The sequence below is a fragment of the Lucilia cuprina genome, chromosome 5 (genome assembly GCF_022045245.1).
Source record: "Lucilia cuprina isolate Lc7/37 chromosome 5, ASM2204524v1, whole genome shotgun sequence".
NCBI lineage: Eukaryota > Metazoa > Arthropoda > Insecta > Diptera > Calliphoridae > Lucilia > Lucilia cuprina.
This window is the reverse complement of record NC_060953.1, coordinates 43,666,550-43,689,690: the sequence shown is the minus strand read 5'-3', so window position 1 is coordinate 43,689,690 and position 23,141 is coordinate 43,666,550. Positions and strand designations below refer to the sequence as shown.

Genomic DNA, 23,141 nt, shown 5'->3' with positions numbered 1-23,141 from the left:
ATAGACTAGACTATAGACTAGACTATAGACTAGACTATAGACTAGACTATAGACTAGACTATAGACTAGACTATAGACTAGACTATAGACTAGACTAAAGACTAGATTCTAGAGAAGACTATAGACTTAATTATAGACTAGAGTATAGACTAGATTATAGTCTAGACTAAAGACTAGGCTATAGTTCAGACTGTAGATAAGACTATTACTAGATTATAGTCAATATTATGGACTTAACTAATTTAAAAACTATGAACTATACCATAGGCAAGACTGTGAACTAGACTATGGGCGAGTGTTTGGACTATACTATGGACTAGAAAACATGTTTATAGAAAAATTTTTTATAAACGCTTTTTTATCTGAAATTTTCTAAAAATATTTTTTTGTTGTAGAATGATTTCAATCATATTTTTAACAAAAATATTTTAAGAATATTTTTTTAATAAAACTTTTTTAATAAATCTTCTTTTAATAGAATATTTTATTTTTAAAAAGTTTTATTTTAAATTTTTTCTTCAATATTGCTGATAAATACTCTACTTATTAGAAAAAAGTAATCCAATGCCGAAAGTAAACCAAAATGCGCTAAATACAAAACCCCTACTGGCAATGAACTTGCTCTATGTTAAATTGATAGGCCGATCATAAACACATTTCACTTGTTTTACATAAATAAAACAGGCACAAACATGCTGTATAACCCAAAAAAAATTATTTTAGTCTCACTTTTAACCGAAGACTGGCACAAGTGTTGATCTTTATATGGCCATCAAAATGTAAACTTAAAACCATTATGTGTTCGGAATTTTTAAACACAACATATTCACTACAATCAAAACTAGAAAAAATTAAAAAAAATCGTTTAAAAAGGCAATTTTTCGACTATCTTTAAACTAAATGCATAGAAAAGTTAATTTTATTTTTTTTTTGGCAAATTGTAAGAATTTTTAATTTTATGTTTATTTAATTTTGTCTTGAGATAAAAAGAAAGTCAAGAGACTTGTTTAAAATGAAAAGAAAATTAAAAAGTCTTGTAATAAAAGATGTTTTCTTTCGTACTAAACAATTATTTTTGTAAATTACAAGTACGACCTTTAAATGTGAACTAAATTATAATTAAAAGTGAAAATACTTAAATACTACTAAAAATTCTCATGATGAGCTTAAAGCATACACAACATTTTTTTTTTTTTTTCAAATAAAGAATCTAAAATTTTTTTACTAGCGTAGAATTTTCAAACATTTATCAATTACTATTAGACTACACTAAACTATACGCTAGACTATAGACTTAACTATATGATAGACTAGAGACTAAACTATATGCTATAGAAAAGAAGAAGACTATAGAAAAGACTATAGACTAGACTAAACTATTGTTTTTGGTAGGAAATCAGTGATCACAGATTTCGCTTATTTTTGCTGTACTCTTATAGTTTTCGAGAAAAACGGACTTTTATATTTTCACTCAAAATATGTATCTCTCATAGTTTTCGAGAAAAACGGACTTTTATGTTTTTACTCAAAATATCGGTTTTTACTAGGAAATAAAAGTGATCACATATTTCACTTGTTTTTCCTGTATCTCTTATAGTTTTCGAGAAAAACGGACTTTTATGTTTTCACTCAAAATATCGGTCTTTAGTAGGAAATAAAAGTGATCACAGATTTCACTTGTTTTTGCTGTATCTCTTATAGTTTTCGAGAAAAATGGACTTTTATGTTTTCACTCAAAATATCGGTTTTTACTAGGAAATAAAAGTAATCACAGATTTCACTTGTTTTTCCTGTATCTTTTATAGTTTTCGAGAAAAACGGACTTTTATGTTTTCACTCAAAATATCGGTTTTTACTAAGAAATAAAAGTGATCACAGATTTCGCTTGTTTTTGCTGTATCTCTTATAGTTTTCGAGAAAAACGGACATTTATATTTCCACTCAAAATCTCGATTTTCGGTAGAAAATAAAAGTGATCACAGATTTCGCTTGTTTTTGCTGTATCTCTTAGAGTTTTCGAGAAAAACGAACTTTTATGTTTTCACTCAAAATATCGGTTTTTGCTCTATCTTTTATAGTTTTCGAGAAAAACGGACTTTTATATTTTCACTCAAAATATCGGTTTTTACAAAGAAATAAAGGTGATCACATATTTCGCTTGTTTTTGATGTATCTCTCATAGTTTTCGAGAAAAACGGACTTTTATGTTTTTACTCAAAATATCGGTTTTTACTAGGAAATAAAAGTGATCACATATTTCGCTTGTTTTTGCTGTATCTCTTAAAGTTTTCGAGAAAAACGGACTTTTATGTTTTCACTCAAAATATCGGTTTTTACTAGCAAATAAAAGTGATCACATATTTCGCTTGTTTTTGATGTATCTCTCATAGTTTTCGAGAAAAACGGACTTTTATGTTTTTACTCAAAATATCGGTTTTTACTAGGAAATAAAAGTGATCACAGATTTCGCTTGGTTTTGCTGTATCCCTTACAGTTTTCGAGAAAAATGGACTTTTATGTTTTCACTCAAAAAATCGGTTTTTGGTCGGAAATAAAAGTGATCACAGATTTCACTTGTTTTTGCTGTATCTCTTATAGTTTTCGAGAAAAACGGACTTTTATGTTTTCACTCAAAATATGGTTTTTTACTAAGAAATAAAATTGATCACAGAATTTACTAGTTTTTGCAGTATCTTTTATAGTTTTCGAGAAAAACGGACCCTTATGTTTTCACTCAACATATCGGTTTTTGATCGGAAATAAAAGTGATCACATATTTCGCTTGTTTTTGCTGTATCTCTAGTTTTCGAGAAAAATGGACTTTTATGTTTTCACTCAAAATATCGGTTTTTACTAGGAAATAATAGTGATCACAGATTTCGTTTCTTTTTGCTGTATCTCTTATAGTTTTCGAGAAAAACGGACTTTTATGTTTTCACTCGCAATATATCGGTTTTACTAAGAAATAAAGGTGATCACATATTTCCCTTCTTTTTGCTGCATCTCTCATAGTTTTCTAGAAAAATGGACTTTTATGTTTTTACTCGAAATATCCGATTTTACTAGGAGATAAAAGTGATCTCAGAATTCGTTTGTTTTTGCTGTATCTCTTGAGAAAAACGGATATCGCTTTTACTAGGAAATAAAGTGATCACAGAATTCGCTTGTTTTTGCTGTAGCTCTTCGAGAAAATCGGGCTTTTATGTTTTCGCTTAAAATATCAGTTTTTAGTAAGAAATAAATGTGATCACAAATTTTACTTGTTTTTGCTGTATCTCTTATAGTTTTCGAGAAAAACGGACTTTTATGTTTTCACTCAAAATATCGGGTTTTTGTAAGAAATACAAGTGATCACAGATTTTACTTGTTTTTACTGTATCTCTTATAGTTTTCGAGAAAAACGTACTTTTAAGTTTTCAATCAAAATATCGGTTTTTTACTAAGAAATAAAAGTTATCAAAGATTTCACTTGTTCTTGCTGTATCTCTTATAGTTTTCGAGAAAAACGGACATTTATGTTTTCACTCAAAATATCCGATTTTACTAGGAGATAAAAGTGATCACAGAATTCGTTTCTTTTTGCTGTATCTCTTATAGTTTTCGAGAAAAACCTACTTTTATGTTTTTACTCGGTTTTTTCTAGAAAATAAAGGTGATCACAGATTTCGCTTGTTTTTGCTGAATCTCTTATAGTTTTCGAGACAAACGGACTTTTATGTTTTTACTCAAAATATAGGTTTTTACTAGGAAATAAAAGTGATCACAGAATTCGCTTGTTTTTATAGTTTTATAGTTTTCGAGAAAAATGGACTTTTATGTTTTCACTCAAAATATCGGTTTTTACTAGAAAATAAAAGTGATCACAGATTTTACTTGTTTTTGCTGTATCTCTTATAGTTTTCGAGAAAAACGGACTTTTATGTTTTCACTCAAAATTCGGTTTTTAGTAAGAAATAAAAGTGATCACAGATTTTACTCGTTTTTGCTGTATCTCTTGTATGTTTTCTCTCGAAATTCGGTTTTTGGTCGGAAATAAAAGTGATCACAGATTTTACTTGTTTTTGCTGAATCTCTTATAGTTTTCGAGAAAAACGGACTTTTATGTTTTCACTCAAATAAAAGTGATCACAGATTTCACCTGTTTTTGCTGTATCTCTTAAAGTTTTCGAGAAAAACGGACTTTTATGTTTTCACTCAAAAAATCGGTTTTTGGTCGGAAATAAAAGTGATCACAGATTTCGCTTGTTTTTGCTGTATCTCTTATAGTTTTCGAGAAAAATGGACTTTTATGTTTTCACTCAAAAAATCGGTTTTTGGTCGGAAATAGAAGTGATCACAGATTTCGTTTGTTTTTGCAGTATCTCTATTAGTTTTCGAGAAAAATGGACTTTTATGTTTTTACTCAAAATATCGGTTTTTGGTCGGAAATAGAAGTGTTCACAGATTTTGTTTGTTTTTGCTGTATCTCTTAAAGATTTTGAGAAAAACGGACCTTTATGTTTTCACTCAAAAAATCGGTTTTTGGTCGGAAATAAAGGTGATCACAGATTTCGCTTGTTTTTGCTGTATCTCTTATAGTTTTCGAGAAAAATGGACTTTTATGTTTTCACTCAAAAAATCGGTAAGAAATAAAAGTGATCACAGACTTAACTTGTTTTTGCTGTATCTGTTATAGTTTTCGAGAAAAACGGACTTTTATGTTTTCACTCAAAATATCGGTTTTTGGTCGGAAATAGAAGTGATCACAGATTTCGTTTGTTTTTGCAGTATCTCTATTAGTTTTCGAGAAAAATGGACTTTTATGTTTTTACTCAAAATATTGGTTTTTGGTCGCAAATAGAAGTGATCACAGATTTCGTTTGTTTTTGCTGTATCTCTTAAAGTTTTTGAGAAAAACGGACTTTTATGTTTTCACTCAAAAAATCAGTTTTTAGTAAGAAATAAAAGTGATCACAGATTTCACTTGTTTTTCCTGTATCTCTTATAGTTTTCGAGAAAAACGGACCCTTATGTTTTCACTCAACATATCGGTTTTTGGTCGGAAATAGAAGTGATCACAGATTTCGTTTGTTTTTGCTGTATCTCTTATAGTTTTCGAGAAAAACCGACTTTTATATTTTCACTCAAAAAATTGGTTTTTACTAAGAAATAAAAGTGATCACAGATTTCACTTGTTTTTGCTGTATCTCTTATAGTTTTCGAGAAAAACGGACTTTTATGTTTCCACTCGAAATATCGGTTTTTGTTCGGAAATAGAAGTGATCACAGATTTCGTTTGTTTTTGCTGTATCTCTTATAGTTTTCGAGAAATAAAAGTGACTTTTATGTTTTCACTCAAAAAATTGGTTTTTATAAGAAATAAAAGTGATCACAGATTTCAGCTGTTTTTGCTGTATCTCTTATAGTTCTCGAGAAAAACGGGCCTTTATGTTTTCACTCAAAATATCGGTTTTTTAGGAAATAAAAGTGACCACATATTTCACTTGTTTTTGCTGTATCTCTTATAGTTTTCGAGAAAAACTGACTTTTATGTTTTCACTCAAAAAATCGGTTTTTGGTCGGAAATAGAAGTGATCACAGATTTCGTTCGTTTTTGCTGTATCTCTTATAGTTTTCGAGAAAAACTGACTTTTATGTTTTCACTCAAAAAATCGGTTTTTGGTCGGAAATAGAAGTGATCACAGATTTCGTTTGTTTTTGCTGTATCTCTTATAGTTTTCGAGAAAAACCGACTTTTATGTTTTCACTCAAAAAATTGGTTTTTACTAAGAAATAAAAGTGATCACAGATTTCAGCTGTTTTTGCTGTATCTCTTATAGTTTTCGAGAAAAACGGACTTTATGTTTTCACTCAAAATTCGGTAAGAAATAAAAGTGATCACAGATTTAACTTGTTTTTGCTGTATCTGTTATAGTTTTCGAGAAAAACGGACTTTTATGTTTTCACTCAAAATATCGGTTTTTGGTCGGAAATAAAAGTGATCACAGATTTTACTTGTTTTTCCTGTATCTCTTATAGTTTTCGAGAAAAACTGACTTTTATGTTTTCACTCGAAAAATCGGTTTTTGGTCGGAAATAAAAGTGGTCACAGATTTCGCTTGTTTTTGCTGTATCTCTTATAGTTTTCGAAAAAAATGGACTTTTATGTTTTCACTCAAAAAATCGGTTTTTGATCGGAAATAGAAGTGATCACAGATTTCGTTTGTTTTTGCTGTATCTCTTAAAGTTTTCGAGAAAAACGGGCCTTTATGTGTTCACTCAAAATATCGGTTTTTTAGGAAATAAAAGTGACCACATATTTCACTTGTTTTTGCTGTATCTCTTATAGTTTTCGAGAAAAACTGACTTTTATGTTTTCACTCAAAAAATCGGTTTTTGGTCGGAAATAGAAGTGATCACAGATTTCGTTCGTTTTTGCTGTATCTCTTATAGTTTTCGAGAAAAACTGACTTTTATGTTTTCACTCAAAAAATCGGTTTTTGGTCGGAAATAGAAGTGATCACAGATTTCGTTAGTTTTTGCTGTATCTCTTATAGTTTTCGAGAAAAACCGACTTTTATGTTTTCACTCAAAAAATTGGTTTTTACTAAGAAATAAAAGTGATCACAGATTTCAGCTGTTTTTGCTGTATCTCTTATAGTTTTCGAGAAAAACGGACTTTATGTTTTCACTCAAAATTCGGTAAGAAATAAAAGTGATCACAGATTTAACTTGTTTTTGCTGTATCTGTTATAGTTTTCGAGAAAAACGGACTTTTATGTTTTCACTCAAAATATCGGTTTTTGGTCGGAAATAAAAGTGATCACAGATTTTACTTGTTTTTCCTGTATCTCTTATAGTTTTCGAGAAAAACTGACTTTTATGTTTTCACTCGAAAAATCGGAAGTGATCACAGATTTCGTTTGTTTTTGCTGTATCTCTTAAAGTTTTCGAGAAAAATGGACTTTTATGTTTTCACTCAAAAAATCGTTTTTTACTAGGAAATAAATATGATCACAGATTTCGCTTGTTTTTACTGTATCTCTTATAGTATTCGAGAAAAACGGACCTTTATTTTTTCACTCAAAATATCGGTTTTTACTAAGAAATAAAAGTGATCACAGATTTTACTTGTTTTTGCTGTATCTGTTATAGTTTTCGAGAAAAACGGACTTTTATGTTTTCACTCAAAATATCGGTTTTTGGTCGGAAATAAATATGATGACAGATTTCGCTGGTTATTGCTGTATCACTTTAAGTTTTCGAAGAAAACGGACCTTTATGTTTTCACTCAAAATATCGGACTTTTATGTTTTCACTCAAAATATCGGTTTTTGGTCGGAAATAAAAGTGATCACAGATTTCACCTGTTTTTGCTGTATCTCTTAAAGTTTTCGAGAAAAACGGACTTTAATGTTTTCACTCAAAAAATCGGTTTTTGGTCGGAAATAAAAGTGATCACAGATTTCGCTTGTTTTTGCTGTATCTCTTATAGTTTTCGAGAAAAATGGACTTTTATGTTTTCACTCAAAAAATCGGTTTTTGGACGGAAATAGAAGTGATCACAGATTTCGTTTGTTTTTGCTGTATCTCTTATGGTTTTCGAGAAAAATGGACTTTTATGTTTTCTCTCAAAATGTCGGTTTTTGGTCAGAAATAAAAGTGATCACATATTTCGCTTGTTTTTGCTGTATCTCTTATAGTTTTCGAGAAAAACGGACTTTTATGTTTTCACTCAAAATATCGGTTTTTAGTAAGAAATAAAAGTGATCACAGATTTCACTTGTTTTTTGCTGTATCTCTTAAAGTTTTCGAGAAAAATGGACTTTATGTTTTCACTCAAAATTCGGTTTTTAGTAAGAAATAAAAGTGATCACAGATTTTACTTGTTTTTGCTGTATCTCTTGTAGTTTTCGAGAAAAACTGACTTTTATGTTTTCACTCAAAAAATCGATTTTTGGTCGGAAATAGAAGTGATCACAGATTTCGTTTCTTTTTGCTGTATCTCTTATAGTTTTCGAGAAAAATGGACTTTTATGTTTTCACTCAAAAAATCGGTTTTTGGTCGGAAATAGAAGTGATCACAGATTTCGTTTGTTTTTGCTGTATCTCTTAAAGTTTTCGAGAAAAATGGACTTTATGTTTTCACTCAAAATTCGGTTTTTAGTAAGAAATAAATGTGATCACAGATTTTACTTGTTTTTGCTGTAAATCTTATAGTTTTCGAGAAAAACGGACTTTTATGTTTTCACTCAAAAAATCGGTTTTTACTAAGAAATAAAAGTGATCACAAATTTTACTTGTTTTTGCTGTATCTGTTATAGTTTTTGAGAAAAATAGACTTTTATGTTTTCACTCAAAATATCGGTTTTTGTTCGGAAATAAAAGTGATCACAGATTTTACTTGTTTTTGTGTATCTCTTATAGTTTTCGAGAAAAATAGACTTTTATGTTTTTACTCAAAATATCGGTTTTTGGTCGGAAATAGAAGTGATCACAGATTTCGTTTGTTTTTGCTGTATCTCTTAAAGTTTTTGAGAAAAATGGACTTTTATGTTTTTACTCAAAATATCGGTTTTTGGTCGGAAATAGAAGTGATTTTACTTGTTTTTCACTCAAAAAATCGGTTTTTGGTCGGAAATAAAAGTGATCACAGATTTCGCTTGTTTTTGCTGTATCTCTTATAGTTTTCGAGAAAAATGGACTTTTATGTTTTTACTCAAAATATCGGTTTTTGGTCGGAAATAGAAGTGATCACAGATTTCGTTTGCTTTTGCTGTATCTCTTAAAGTTTTTGAGAAAAACGGACTTTATGTTTTCACTCAAAATTCGGTTTTTAGTAAGAAATAAAAGCGATCACAGATTTCTCTTATAGTTTTCGAGAAAAACGGACTTTTATGTTTCCACTCGAAATATCGGTTTTTGGTCGGAAATAAAAGTGATCACAGATTTTACTTGTTTTTGCTGTATCTCTTATAGTTTTCGAGAAAAACGGACTTTTATGTTTTCACTCAAAAAATCGGTTTTTGGTCGGAAATAGAAGTGATCACAGATTTCGTTTGTTTTTGCTGTATCTCTTATAATTTTCGAGAAAAACGGACGTTTATGTATTTCTTATAGTTTTCGAGAAATGGACTTTTATGTTTTTACTCAAAATATCGGTTTTTGGTCGGAAATAGAAGTGATCACAGATTTCGTTTGCTTTTGCTGTATCTCTTAAAGTTTTTGAGAAAAACGGACTTTATGTTTTCACTCAAAATTCGGTTTTTAGTAAGAAATAAAAGTGATCACAGATTTCACTTGTTTTTGCTGTATCTCTTATAGTTTTCGAGAAAAACGGACTTTTATGTTTCCACTCGAAATATCGGTTTTTGGTCAGAAATAAAAGTGATCACAGATTTTACTTGTTTTTGCTGTATCTCTTATAGTTTTCGAGAAAAACGGACTTTTATGTTTCCACTCGAAATATCGGTTTTTGGTCGGAAATAAAAGTGATCACAGATTTTACTTGTTTTTGCTGTATCTCTTATAGTTTTCGAGAAAAACGGACTTTATGTTTTCACTCAAAATTCGGTTTTTAGTAAGAAAAAAAAGTGATCACAGATTTCACTTGTTTTTGCTGTATCTCTTATAGTTTTCGAGAAAAACGGACTTTTATGTTTCCACTCGAAATATCGGTTTTTGGTCGGAAATAAAACTGATCACAGATTTTACTTGTCTTTGCTGTATCTCTTATAGTTTTCGAGAAAAACGACTTTTATGTTTTCACTCAAAAAATCGGTTTTTGCTAAGAAATAAAAGTGATCACAGATTTTACTTGTTTTTGCTGTATCTGTTATAGTTTTCGAGAAAAACGGACTTTTATGTTTTCACTCAAAATATCGGTTTTTGGTCGGAAATAAAAGTAATCACAGATTTCGTTTGTTTTTGCTGTATCTCTTATAATTTTCGAGAAAAACGGACCCTTATGTTTTCACTCAACATATCGGTTTTTGGTCGGAAATAGAAGTGATCACAGATTTCGTTTGGTTTTGCTGAATCTCTTGTAGTTTTCGAGAAAAACGGACTTTTATGTTTCCACTAAAAAAATCGGTTTTTGTTCGGAAATAAAAGTGATCACAGATTTTACTTGTTTTTGCTGTATCTGTTATAGTTTTCGAGAAAAATGGACATTTATGTTTTCACTCAAAAAATCGGTTTTTGGTCGGAAATAGAAGTGATCACAGATTTCGTTCGTTTTTGCTGTATCTCCTATAGTTTTCGAGAAAAACGGACTTTTATGTTTTTACTCAAAAAATCGGTTTTTGGTCGGAAATAAAAGTGATCACAGATTTTACTTGTTTTTGCTGTATCTCTTGTAGTTTTCGAGAAAAACGGACTTTTATGTTTCCACTAAAAAAATTGGTTTTTGTTCGGAAATAAAAGTGATCACATATTTCGCTTGTTTTTACTGTATCTCTTATAGTATTCGAGAAAAACGGACTTTTATCGGTTTTTGGACGGAAATAGAAGTGATCACAGATTTCGTTTGTTTTTGCTGTATCTCTTATAGTTTTAGAGAAAAACGGACTTTAATGTTTTCACTCAAAAAATCGGTTTTTAGTAAGAAATAAAAGTGATCACAGATTTCGCTTGTTTTTGCTGTATCTCTTATAGTTTTCGAGAAAAACGGACTTTTATGTTTTCACTCAAAATATCGGTTTTTAGTAAGAAATAAAAGTGATCACAGATTTCACTTGTTTTTGCTGTATCTCTTAAAGTTTTCGAGAAAAACGGACTTTATGTTTTCACTCAAAATTCGGTTTTTAGTAAGAAATAAAAGAGATCACAGATTTTACTTGTTTTTGCTGTATCTCTTGTAGTTTTCGAGAAAAACTGACTTTTATGTTTTCACTCAAAAAATCTGTTTTTGGTCGGAAATAGAAGTGATCACAGATTTCGTTTGTTTTTGCTGTATCTCTTATAGTTTTCGAGAAAAACGGAATTTTATGTTTTCACTCAAAAAATCAGTTTTTACTAAGAAATAAAAGTGATCACATATTTTACTTGTTTTTGCTGTATCTCTTATAGTTTTTGAGAAAAACGGACTTCTATGTTTTCACTCAAAATATCGGTTTTTAGTAAGAAATAAAAGTGATCACAGATTTTACTTGTTTTTGCTGTATCTCTTATAGTTTTCGAGAAAAACTGACTTTTATGTTTTCACTCAAAAAATCGGTTTTTGGTCGGAAATAGAAGTGATCACAGATTTCGTTTGTTTTTGCTGTATCTCTTACAGTTTTCGAGAAAAATGGACTTTTATGTTTTCACTCAAAAAATCGGTTTTTGGTCGGAAATAGAAGTGATCACAGATTTCGTTTGTTTTTGCTGTATCTCTTATAGTTTTCGAGAAAAACGGACTTCTATGTTTTCATTCAAAAAATCGGTTTTTGGTAGAAAATAAAAGTGATCACAGGTTTTACTTGTTTTTGCTGTATCTCTTGTAGTTTTCGAGAAAAACGGACTTTTATGTTTCCACTAAAATATTTGGTTTTGGTGTATCTCTTATAGTTTTCGAGAAAATGGACTTTTAAGTTTTCACTCAACATAAAAAAATAAAAGTGATCACAGGTTTTACTTGTTTTTGCTGTATCTCTTGTAGTTTTCGAGAAAAACGGACTTTTATGTTTCCACTAAAATATTTGGTTTTGGTGTATCTCTTATAGTTTTCGAGAAAATGGACTTTTAGTTTTTGGTCGGAAATAAAAGTGATCACATATTTCGCTTGTTTTTGCTGTATCTCTTATAGTTTTCGAGAAAAACGGACTTTTAGTTTTTTAAAAAATAAAAGTGATCACAGATTTTACTTGTTTTTGCTGTATCTCTTATAGTTTTCGAGAAAAACGGACTTCTATGTTTTCACTCAAAATATCGGTTTTTACTAAGAAATAAAAGTGATCACAGAATTCACTTTATCGTTTTTTACTAAGAAATAAAAGTGATCACAGATTTAACTTTGGTTTTCGGTCGGAAATAAAAGTGATCACATATTTCGTTTGTTTTTGCTGTATCTCTTGTAGTTTTCGAGAAAGGCGGACTTATGTTTTCACTCAAAGTATCGGTTTTTACTAGGAAATAAAGTGATCACAGATTTTGCTTGTTTTTGCTGTAACTCTTATATTTTTCGAGAAAAACGGACTTTTATGTTTCCACTCAAAATATTGGTTTTCGGTCGGAAATAAAAGTGATCTCATATTTCGTTTGTTTTTGCTGTATCTCTTGTAGTTTTCGAGAAAGGCGGACTTATGTTTTCACTCAAAATATCGGTTTTTAGTAGGAAATAAAAGTGATCACAGATTTCACTTGTTTTTGCTGTATCACATATAGTTTTCGAGAAAAACGGAAATAAAAGTGATCACATATTTCGTTTGTTTTTGCTGTATCTCTTATAGTTTTCGAGAAAAATGGAGTTTTATATTTTTACTCAACATATCGGTGTTTACTAAGAAATATAAGTGATCACAGATTTCACTTGTTTTTGCTGTATCTCTTATAGTTTTCAAGAAAAATGGACTTTTATGTTTCCACTTAAAATATCGATTTTCGGTCGGAAATAAAACTGATCACATATTTCTTTTTTTTTTTTTTTTTGTATCCCTTACAGTTTTCGAGAAAAATGGACTTTTATGTTTTCACTCAAAATATCGGTTTTTACTAGGAAATAAAGTGATCACAGATTTCGCTTGTTTTTGCTGTAACTCTTATAATTTTCGAGAAAAACGGACTTTTATGTTTTCACTCAAAATATCGGTTTTTACTAAGAAATAAAAGTGATCACAGAATTCACTTTATCGGTTTTTACTAGGAAATAAAAGTGATCACAGATTTCACTTGTTTTTGCTGTATCTCATATAGTTTTCGAGAAAAACGGACCTTTAAGTGTATTAAATAAAAGTGATGGAAAATGTTCGATCCTTTTGCTATTTATGGCCAATATTTGATAATTTCTCTATTTCGAGAAATTTTCTTTTTAGAATATGTTTTTAATTTATAACTTTTTGATAAAAATTTACATAAATGCCCTAAGTACAAATTGTTTTTGAATTAGAATTTTATGTCTTTTATTTAGTAAACATATTTGGTATGTTTTCAATAAATTAAACTGGACACTAGTGGTTCATTGACTTTAATTTGTCTAAAATCCATAAAAAGGGCCATTAATCAAATATTTAATGGCTTTAAAGATAAATTGTGAAACATTTAAGTCCATTTAAAAGACGTGTAAAAATTTCAAATATATCTTTATAATTTTAAAGAAATAACCAAAGGGTGGTGTTGGTTTAGTTCAAAGCTTTTGGTTACCTTCCTAGTTAAATAAATATTTTGTATATAATTCGCAAAATACTTTGAGCCAAGGTTTCTATTATATTAAAATTCATATAAAAGCAACAAAAAATGATGATTTGCAAACTATTGCATTATATTTCTTTGGTTAACATTGATCGCACTTTTAGTTAAATTTTTTTGTTTTTTGTAAATCAAAAAGTGACCAAACCTCAGACAATACATGTCTAAACGATCTCAAAAAACAAAAATTACATTTAAACTAAAAATAAATAAAATATTTACAGTGTTTATAAAATAAGTCCCCCAAAATAATAAAATTAACTTACATTAACCAAAAACAAATAAATAAATTGTTTTACTTATTTATGCATAAATGTTTAACAGCAAAGCATAATGTATTGAATATTAAACATTTAAATAACTTAACTTACAACCAGTTGCGCTTACTTCAGTAACCCTCTTAGTAATTTTGTTAATTATTTTTCTTAAACTCTTATCAATTGTTGTTAATCTGGGAGTTAGTTTTTAAATAATTTTATGTTTCGGAAATTACGTTACAATCAAATAAAACAACAAAATTTAAATTTTTTTTGACGTTTAAACTTTAATATGACAATTTTTATTTGTTTTTTTTAAGTTATCACCTCTTTTGCTACAATTAGATTTTTGGAGCCATTAATTTAGGCTAAAATAGAGCAGAAAGCTGGGTAATAAATTTTGTGAAACATACTTATTCTGCATTATGATGTGTTTAAGGTACAGTGAAGAGCAAAAGTAAACTTTTGTTAGTTTATATGTCCTCCTCTAGGCAAGTGTTCTAGGATGGTAGACCGGAGGTGGTGGGTTCGATTCCCACCTGAGGCACTGGTTAAGGAGCACACAATATGTCCGATTTTATGTAACTAACTAACTAACCAACTAACTAACTAACTGACTAACTAACTAACTAACTAACTAACTAACTAACTAACTAACTAACTAACTAACTAACTAAATAACTAACTAACTAACTAACTAACAAACTAATTAACTAACTAACTAACTAACTAACTAACTAACAAACTAACTGACTGACTAACTAACTAACTAACGAACTAACTAACGAACTAACTAACGAACTAACTAACTAAATAAGTAAATAACTAAATAAATAAATAAATAAATAAATAACTAGATAACTAAATAACTAACGAACTAAGTAACTATCTAAATAAACAACTAAATAACTTAATAACTAATTAACTAACAAACTACCTAATTAAGTAACTAACTAGTTTATATGTGATTTTGATGTTACCTATGTAGATATTGATTTAAAGGAGATCTTTAAATAGAGAAATGATCGACTGTTTTTATACCTTACACCACAATAGTGCGTTTGTGCTGATATTTAAACACTCACCTTAAAGTACACTAATCGGCTCAGAATCACTTTTTGAGTCGATTTAGCTTTGTCTGTCCGAATATCTGTGTGTCTATTAAGAGCACTTTACACGATCACACTTTGCGTGCGTAAAGTCTAATGAAAATGTAAAATGAAATTCCATCCAGATTTATATTTTTTTTGTTTACACGATTGGTATAAAACAATTATAAAGTAAAATGGAAACAACTGTTTCATTAATTTTGTATGTGTTTACATTAAAATACATCCCTGATCTAATGCGACCTGCTTGTTTTTTGAATCATTTCAAAAAATGAAAAGTGCCATACGACTATCAAATTTTCCATCCGTATTCTCTCTCAATGTGGGATGGTTTCATTACATACTGCGTTTAGACGATCCCAGCCGTACTATTCTGCACAAAATTTTGAAAGATCATATTACTTGTGTGATCGTGTAAAGCCGGCTTTAGTCCTACAAATTAAAATTGCAGGATTGTCTTACAAATAAAAATTATTCGATTTTTTTTGTTTTTCTTCGAACGATACCCTAATTATTAAAAGAAAATGATCGAGTATTATCTATAAATAAAGAAATGATTGAAAATTCTCTATAATTAGAAAAATTATCGACAATTTTTTGAAAGGCAAAATGATTGAAATATCTTTATAGGAGAAATGTTATACAATTCTTTAGATAGTGAGTGTGTTATTTTCTCTTTGAATCAGCTAAACGCAATGAGCTCTCTTGTGCTCTTTTTACACAGACCTATGATCACACATTTATAAAAAACAAATAAAACCCGTCATAGAGCAAGTTTTTTACTCTCTGCCTTTCGCTGCTATAAAAAAAGATTGGCATAAAACATATGTGTGAGAATTATGCATATACAATTCTCTATAATTCGAGATGTAAATAGGGGAATTTACTACTTTTCTATAAATAGAGAAATACCGATAATTCTCTACAAAATCATATCGATGATCTAAAATTCTGAACTGATCGATAATATTTTATATATAGAATGAACTAAAAGCCACTTTTTATTCGAAATTTAATTTAGAAGAGAAGCCACGCCCACATACAAAATAATTATTAAAAGTCGAAACGATCGAAAACGATCGTTAATAATTTATACGTGTCGTCGTCATCCTGCAAACGCGGTCAAAATACAACTACGGAGGTGGGTACCTTGCGTCAAATGTACATCATGCCATTGGCATAAAACATATGTGCGAAAGAGAAGGATGTACTCGGAAACAGCTCTTTAGCCTTTAAATATAGGTAAGGGCTCCGACTCTGAATTCTCGGATGATAATAACAACACCATTAAAGCTAATCCCAAAAATGATGAAGTAGAGCAAATGGTGAAAGTAGTGAGTGAGCATAGCTAAACAACCTATTGATAAGAAAAGACCATCCGGATAATCATAGTAAGACAATCCCACGACAATCCAAGAAATTCGGATTCTTGGTAGAGAGATAAAACTATTTTATTTTATTTTTTTCCATATTCGTATTTGCTAACCAGAAATGAGTGTCAAAGTAATTTTCTGAAGGCGATCTTGTATTGGCTAATCGTCTAAGAATTTAAAAAGAACCTAGAATATATTGAATTTTGTGGGTCTATGACCAATATTTTGCCATGTTATTTTTTGACTTAAAGAAAATATATAAAAAAATTCCCTTTAAGTGATCGACAATTCTATATAAATTTCTTTTAATAAAAAAGTATCGATCATTCTCTTTAAATAAACAAAAAAATGGCCATAAAGTAGTGAAACGATAGACAATTCTGTATAAATGATCTAGAGATCTCTATTATTAATTAAAGTACTGATAACTATCTTTAAATAAACAAATGATCTACAAATATTTGTTGTCATATAACTTAAAGTTTTAAGCGTTTTTATTGAATTCCCTCCCCTTGGCAACACTACTTAGTACTGTATAATTTAATTTTAACCACAAACTTAATGAATACCCATTGCCTACTTTAAGGCTTTGTTAAAAACAACACGATCATTACAATTTTTTGAATCACTGCATCTTTTCATAATGATTCTTTTGCTTTATTTTACAAAATTTATATAATACTTAATGAAATAAAAATTCATAACATTTTCACAATAAATTACAAACATAGTTTTACTTTTCATAACAATCCAGAGAGATAGAATGAGAGAGAGAGAAGCGATAAACAAATAAATGTTAAAAATTCCAATTTTACCACTTAGCATAACGTCTAAATTTACGCAAAGAACGTTTACCCGTATCACGATCATCTACAGCATTACGCAAAGAACGTTTACCCAAATTACGTTCATCTAAGGCATTAGAACTTAAGCGTGGATCTGATGTAATTCTATAGTTATTGAAATTAAAATTACTATTACGAAACAGTTGTCTACGTTGAGGCTGATGATGTGATGATGGGCCAGACAATTGATTATGAGCCAGGTTACCACCCAAGACCACAAAGCCAGTGTCATCATTTGCTTTATAGGAGATATCATGATAACCAGCTTCATCGTAATAGGAATAACTACCCACAACATTACCAGCAGGATCAGAGGTTTCGGAACGTGCCGACTGATCGGCATTATAGTTGAAACTATAGGGATGTTTTGCTTCTGATATTGAAGAAGAGGGTAACAAAGCCAAATTATTTATATCCTGAACATCATTGCGTGTAACTGGCTGTAGAACGGTGGACGATGTTACTGGTCTCGAGGAGGTAGTGGTGTGTACTGGGGGATGTTGTATTTGTCCCAATTCAGAGGTAAAAGACATATGCATCGGTTGAGTTTGCATGGTTTTCAAAGCACTTTGTACAAAGTTCAAAGTTGAGTCGGAACCTATATTAAACGAAGATACTTTGGGAGTTTGTAGAGTGTTTGTTGCTGATAATCTATATCCATTTGCATTGGCTTCATGATGTGAAGATGTTCTTGAATCACGAGTTATTAAAGAATTTTCGGGAGCAGTATAACTTTTAAAATTGCCATTCATTAATTTTTCAGCTGGTATTATTTCCGGTTGATAACCATTACGACCAGCTCTATATTTAACCATAAATGGTACTCCTTTCTCATAGTACATATAGTGCCCTGTCACTTCGTTGGCTTGATCTGCTGTCTGAGCACTTTGTAAACCTGTATCTGTATTGAAGGCATATTCATAGCCACCATTTTGTTTAAGATAAAAATATGAATTAGCCTGTGATTTGCCTAATTCCTGGCCATATCCTTGTTGTTGTTGCAAAACAACAATTAAGCACCAAAATATTTTCATATAAGAAATTTTCATAATTTTTTCCCCAACTAAACAAACTTGTCTTGACAGCAAAACTGAAGAACACTTGTAACACTTGTTCGCTTCTCTACACTATTCTCTTAAATCTTGGAAGACTTTGTTTTTATATGATTTGATTTCATATTCATATTGATTCGTTGCCAACCGCAATTTTGGTTTAATTGTTTTTGCCACATTGTTTTACTACTAGACTCCATCTCCGTTTATATGGAGGGAGGTACATGTATCGATTTAGCAATGATCATGATCACTTTTGTGTGTTGGTTCGTATATAGGTACATAGATATTTTAATACAATCTGCGTGTGAGATTTTTTTCAATATTACTTATATTGTAATTGCTTGTAAACTGTGTGCATCTTGTTTTGTTTTTCATATGGGATGGGTTATCTGACACCTTTGGTAAAATGTTGCTCCAGTTTTTTTTCCAGAAAATAAGGTTACCAACAAGTGTTTGCAATACTGGTTTTGCTAGCAAAGTATATTGTTCTATTTTGCAATACGAAGTTGGTTAAATTTACAACATTTAAAATCTAAATGTTGAGAAATTCTAGAGTTTAACTAATGTTTCTTGGGGGAATATTTTGTTATTTCTTGCGAGAAGATTTTTATATTTTTAAAATAAATCTATAAAAGTAGAAGAGTCTCTAATGTTACTTAGAATTTTTTGAAAAATTGTTGTTAAATATGAAAAGTTGTTGTTAAACATAACTGCTCAACAGAATAGGACTTGTAATTTTACCAGAAAATAACAATAAATTTAATTAAATCATTTAAGGAATTGATAGAAAATTGTTTTTTTTTTTCTTAAATTCCTGTGAGTGATAATCGAAAATGGATACTATGAAACACATAAATATATATCAATCGATCTTATCTCTATGTTTTGATCATTACTAATAATTTTACGTTAAACTCTTATGCCCAGTAACCTAGACTATAAACTAGATTATAGACTAGACTATAGACTAGACTATAGACTAGACTATATACTAGACTATAGACTAGACTATAGACTAGACTATAGACTAGACTATAGACTAGACTATAGACTAGACTATAGACTAGACTATAGACTAGACTATAGACTAGACTATAGACTAGACTATTGATTAGACTATAGACTAGACTATAGACTAGGCTATAGACTAGACTATAGACTAGACTATAGACTAGACTATAGACTAGACTATAGACTAGACTATAGACTAGACTATAGACTAGACTATAGACTAGACTATAGACTAGACTATAGACTAGACTATAGACTAGACTATAGACTAGACTATAGACTAGACTATAGACTAGACTATAGACTAGACTATAGACTAGACTATAGACTAGACTATAGACTAGACTATAGACTAGACTATAGACTAGACTATAGACTGGACTATAGACTAGACTATAGAACTAGACTATAGACTAGACTATAGACTAGACTATAGACTAGAATAGACTAGACTATAGACTAGACTATAGACTAGACTATAGACTAGACTATAGACTAGACTATAGACTAGACTATAGACTAGACTATAGACTAGACTATAGAAAGACTATAGACTAGACTATAGACTAGACTATAGACTAGACTATAGACTAGACTATAGACTAGACTATAGACTAGACTATAGACTAGACTATAGACTAGACTATAGACTATACTATAGACTAGACTATAGACTAGACTATCGACTAGACTATAGACTAGACTATAGACTAGACTATAGACTAGACTATCGACTAGACTATAGACTAGACTATAGACTAGACTATCGACTAGACTATAGACTAGGCTATAGACTAGACTATAGACTAGACTATAGACTAGGCTATAGACTAGACTATAGACTAGACTATAGACTAGACTATAGACTAGGTACAGTGAAATAACTCCCAAATGAAATAACTCCCAACGGGTAAAATGAAATAACACCCAATCAACTGTCCATACAAATTGGGAATTATTTCATATGAAATAACTCCCAATTTGTTGGAACATATTTCATATTTTAATGTTACTGAAATGAAATAACTCCCAATAAAATTTTTGTCGGGAATTATTTCATTTTTTTGAAGAAATTAGGAGATATTTCATATGTATTGGAAGTTATTTCATTTCTGTAAATTTTGTTGAAATTGGAAGTTATTTCATTCTTGTTGGGAGTTATTCATCTTTGTGGTAATAATTTTCCAAACTTTGGTGGATAATGCATTTTGGATCCTTAAACAAGTGTCGTGGACAGCCGGCCTTCGGCCGGGCGCAAGGGTTTAAAACTCTGGGGTATTTCGAATACTGGCTTCGCTAAATTTAATCTTTCTTTGTACGCCATGTATTTTATATCATTATGATTATGAACACTACGATACTTTCAAATGTATCACAATTCCATATGACAATTTTAATAATGCCCATGAGCATAGTGACATAAGTTCCATGGAATACAAATAGTCCATTTATCATGAAAAGGCTTAATTTAGCGAAGCCGGTGTGTGAAATACCCCAGAGTTGAAAACCCTTGCGCCCGGCCGAAGGCCGGCTGTCCACCACACTTTCGTAAGGAGTTGGGAGTTATTTCACTTCTGTTGGGAATTATTTCATTGGAAGTTATTTTACACAAATAGATTCTTCGACTTGGGAATAATTTCATATTTTTTGGGATTTGTTTCATTGGGAGCTATTTCGCATTTTTTGGGACCAACATTTGTAAAACTCCCAAACTTCCAATTACTGGGAATTATTTCATTTTAAACTTTGGGAGTTATTTCATTTTAAAAGTTAATTTTTGATGAAATTGGGGTTTATTTCATTTTACTCGTTGGAAGTTATTTCATTTGGGAGCTATTTCACTGTACCTATAGACTAGACTATAGACTAGACTATAGACTAGACTATAGACTAGATTATAGACTAGACTAGACTATAGACTAGACTATAGACTAGACTAGACTATAGACTAGACTATAGACTAGACTATAGACTAGACTATAGACTAGACTATAGACTAGACTATAGACTAGACTATAGACTAGACTATAGACTAGACTATAGACTAGACTATAGACTAGACTATAGACTAGACTATAGACTAGACTATAGACTAGACTATAGACTAGACTATAGACTAGACTATAGACTAGACTATAGACTAGACTATAGACTAGACTATAGACTAGACTATAGACTAGACTATAGACTAGACTATAGACTAGACTATATAGACTAGACTATAGACTAGACTATAGACTAGACTATAGACTAGACTATAGACTAGACTATAGACTAGAAGACTATAGACTAGACTATAGACTAGACTATAGACTAGACTATAGACTAGACTATAGACTAGACTATAGACTAGACTATAGACTAGACTATAGACTAGACTATAGACTAGACTATAGACTAGACTATAGACTAGATATAGACTAGACTATAGACTAGACTATAGACTAGACTATAGACTAGACTATAGACTAGACTATAGACTAGACTATAGACTAGACTATAGACTAGACTATAGACTAGACTATAGACTAGACTATAGACTAGACTATAGACTAGACTATAGACTAGACTATAGACTAGACTATAGACTAGACTATAGACTAGACTATAGACTAGACTATAGACTAGACTATAGACTAGACTATAGACTAGACTATAGACTAGACTATAGACTAGACTATAGACTAGACTATAGACTAGACTATAGACTAGACTATAGACTAGACTATAGACTAGACTATAGACTAGACTATAGACTAGACTATAGACTAGACTATAGACTAGACTATAGACTAGACTATAGACTAGACTATAGACTAGACTATAGACTAGACTATAGACTAGACTATAGACTAGACTATAGACTAGACTATAGACTAGACTATAGACTAGACTATAGACTAGACTATAGACTAGACTATAGACTAGACTATAGACTAGACTATAGACTAGACTATAGACTAGACTATAGACTAGACTATAGACTAGACTATAGACTAGACTATAGACTAGACTATAGACTAGACTATAGACTAGACTATAGACTAGACTATAGACTAGACTATAGACTAGACTATAGACTAGACTATAGACTAGACTATAGACTAGACTATAGACTAGACTATAGACTAGACTATAGACTAGACTATAGACTAGACTATAGACTAGACTATAGACTAGACTATAGACTAGACTATAGACTAGACTATAGACTAGACTATAGACTAGACTATAGACTAGACTATAGACTAGACTATAGACTAGACTATAGACTAGACTATAGACTAGACTATAGACTATAGACTAGACTATAGACTAGACTATAGACTAGACTATAGACTAGACTATAGACTAGACTATAGACTAGACTATAGACTAGACTATAGACTAGACTATAGACTAGACTATAGACTAGACTAGACTATAGACTAGACTATAGACTAGACTATAGACTAGACTATAGACTAGACTATAGACTAGACTATAGACTAGACTATAGACTAGACTATAGACTAGACTATAGACTAGACTATAGACTAGACTATAGACTAGACTATAGACTAGACTATAGACTAGACTATAGACTAGACTATAGACTAGACTATAGACTAGACTATAGACTAGACTATAGACTAGACTATAGACTAGACTATAGACTAGACTATAGACTAGACTATAGACTAGACTATAGACTAGACTATAGACTAGACTATAGACTAGACTATAGACTAGACTATAGACTAGACTATAGACTAGACTATAGACTAGACTATAGACTAGACTATAGACTAGACTATAGACTAGACTATAGACTAGACTATAGACTAGACTATAGACTAGACTATAGACTAGACTATAGACTAGACTATAGACTAGACTATAGACTAGATATAGACTAGACTATAGGACTAGACTATAGACTAGACTATAGACTAGACTATAGACTAGACTATAGACTAGACTATAGACTAGACTATAGACTAGACTATAGACTAGACTATAGACTAGACTATAGACTAGACTATAGACTAGACTATAGACTAGACTATAGACTAGACTATAGACTAGACTATAGACTAGACTATAGACTAGACTATAGACTAGACTATAGACTAGACTATAGACT

General features: G+C 30.4%; 1 protein-coding gene across 1 annotated transcript; it reads right to left on the bottom strand.

Annotated features, from left to right (window-relative positions):
* Nucleotides 1-16,714: 16,714 nt before the first annotated feature.
* LOC111683427 lies at nt 16,715-18,085 on the bottom strand. The gene has a single exon (XM_023445498.2). It carries the CDS (start codon nt 17,996-17,998, stop codon nt 16,916-16,918), a length of 1,083 nt encoding a protein of 360 aa, XP_023301266.1. The 5' UTR covers nt 17,999-18,085; the 3' UTR covers nt 16,715-16,915.
* Between the last annotated feature and the right edge of the window lie 5,056 nt (nt 18,086-23,141).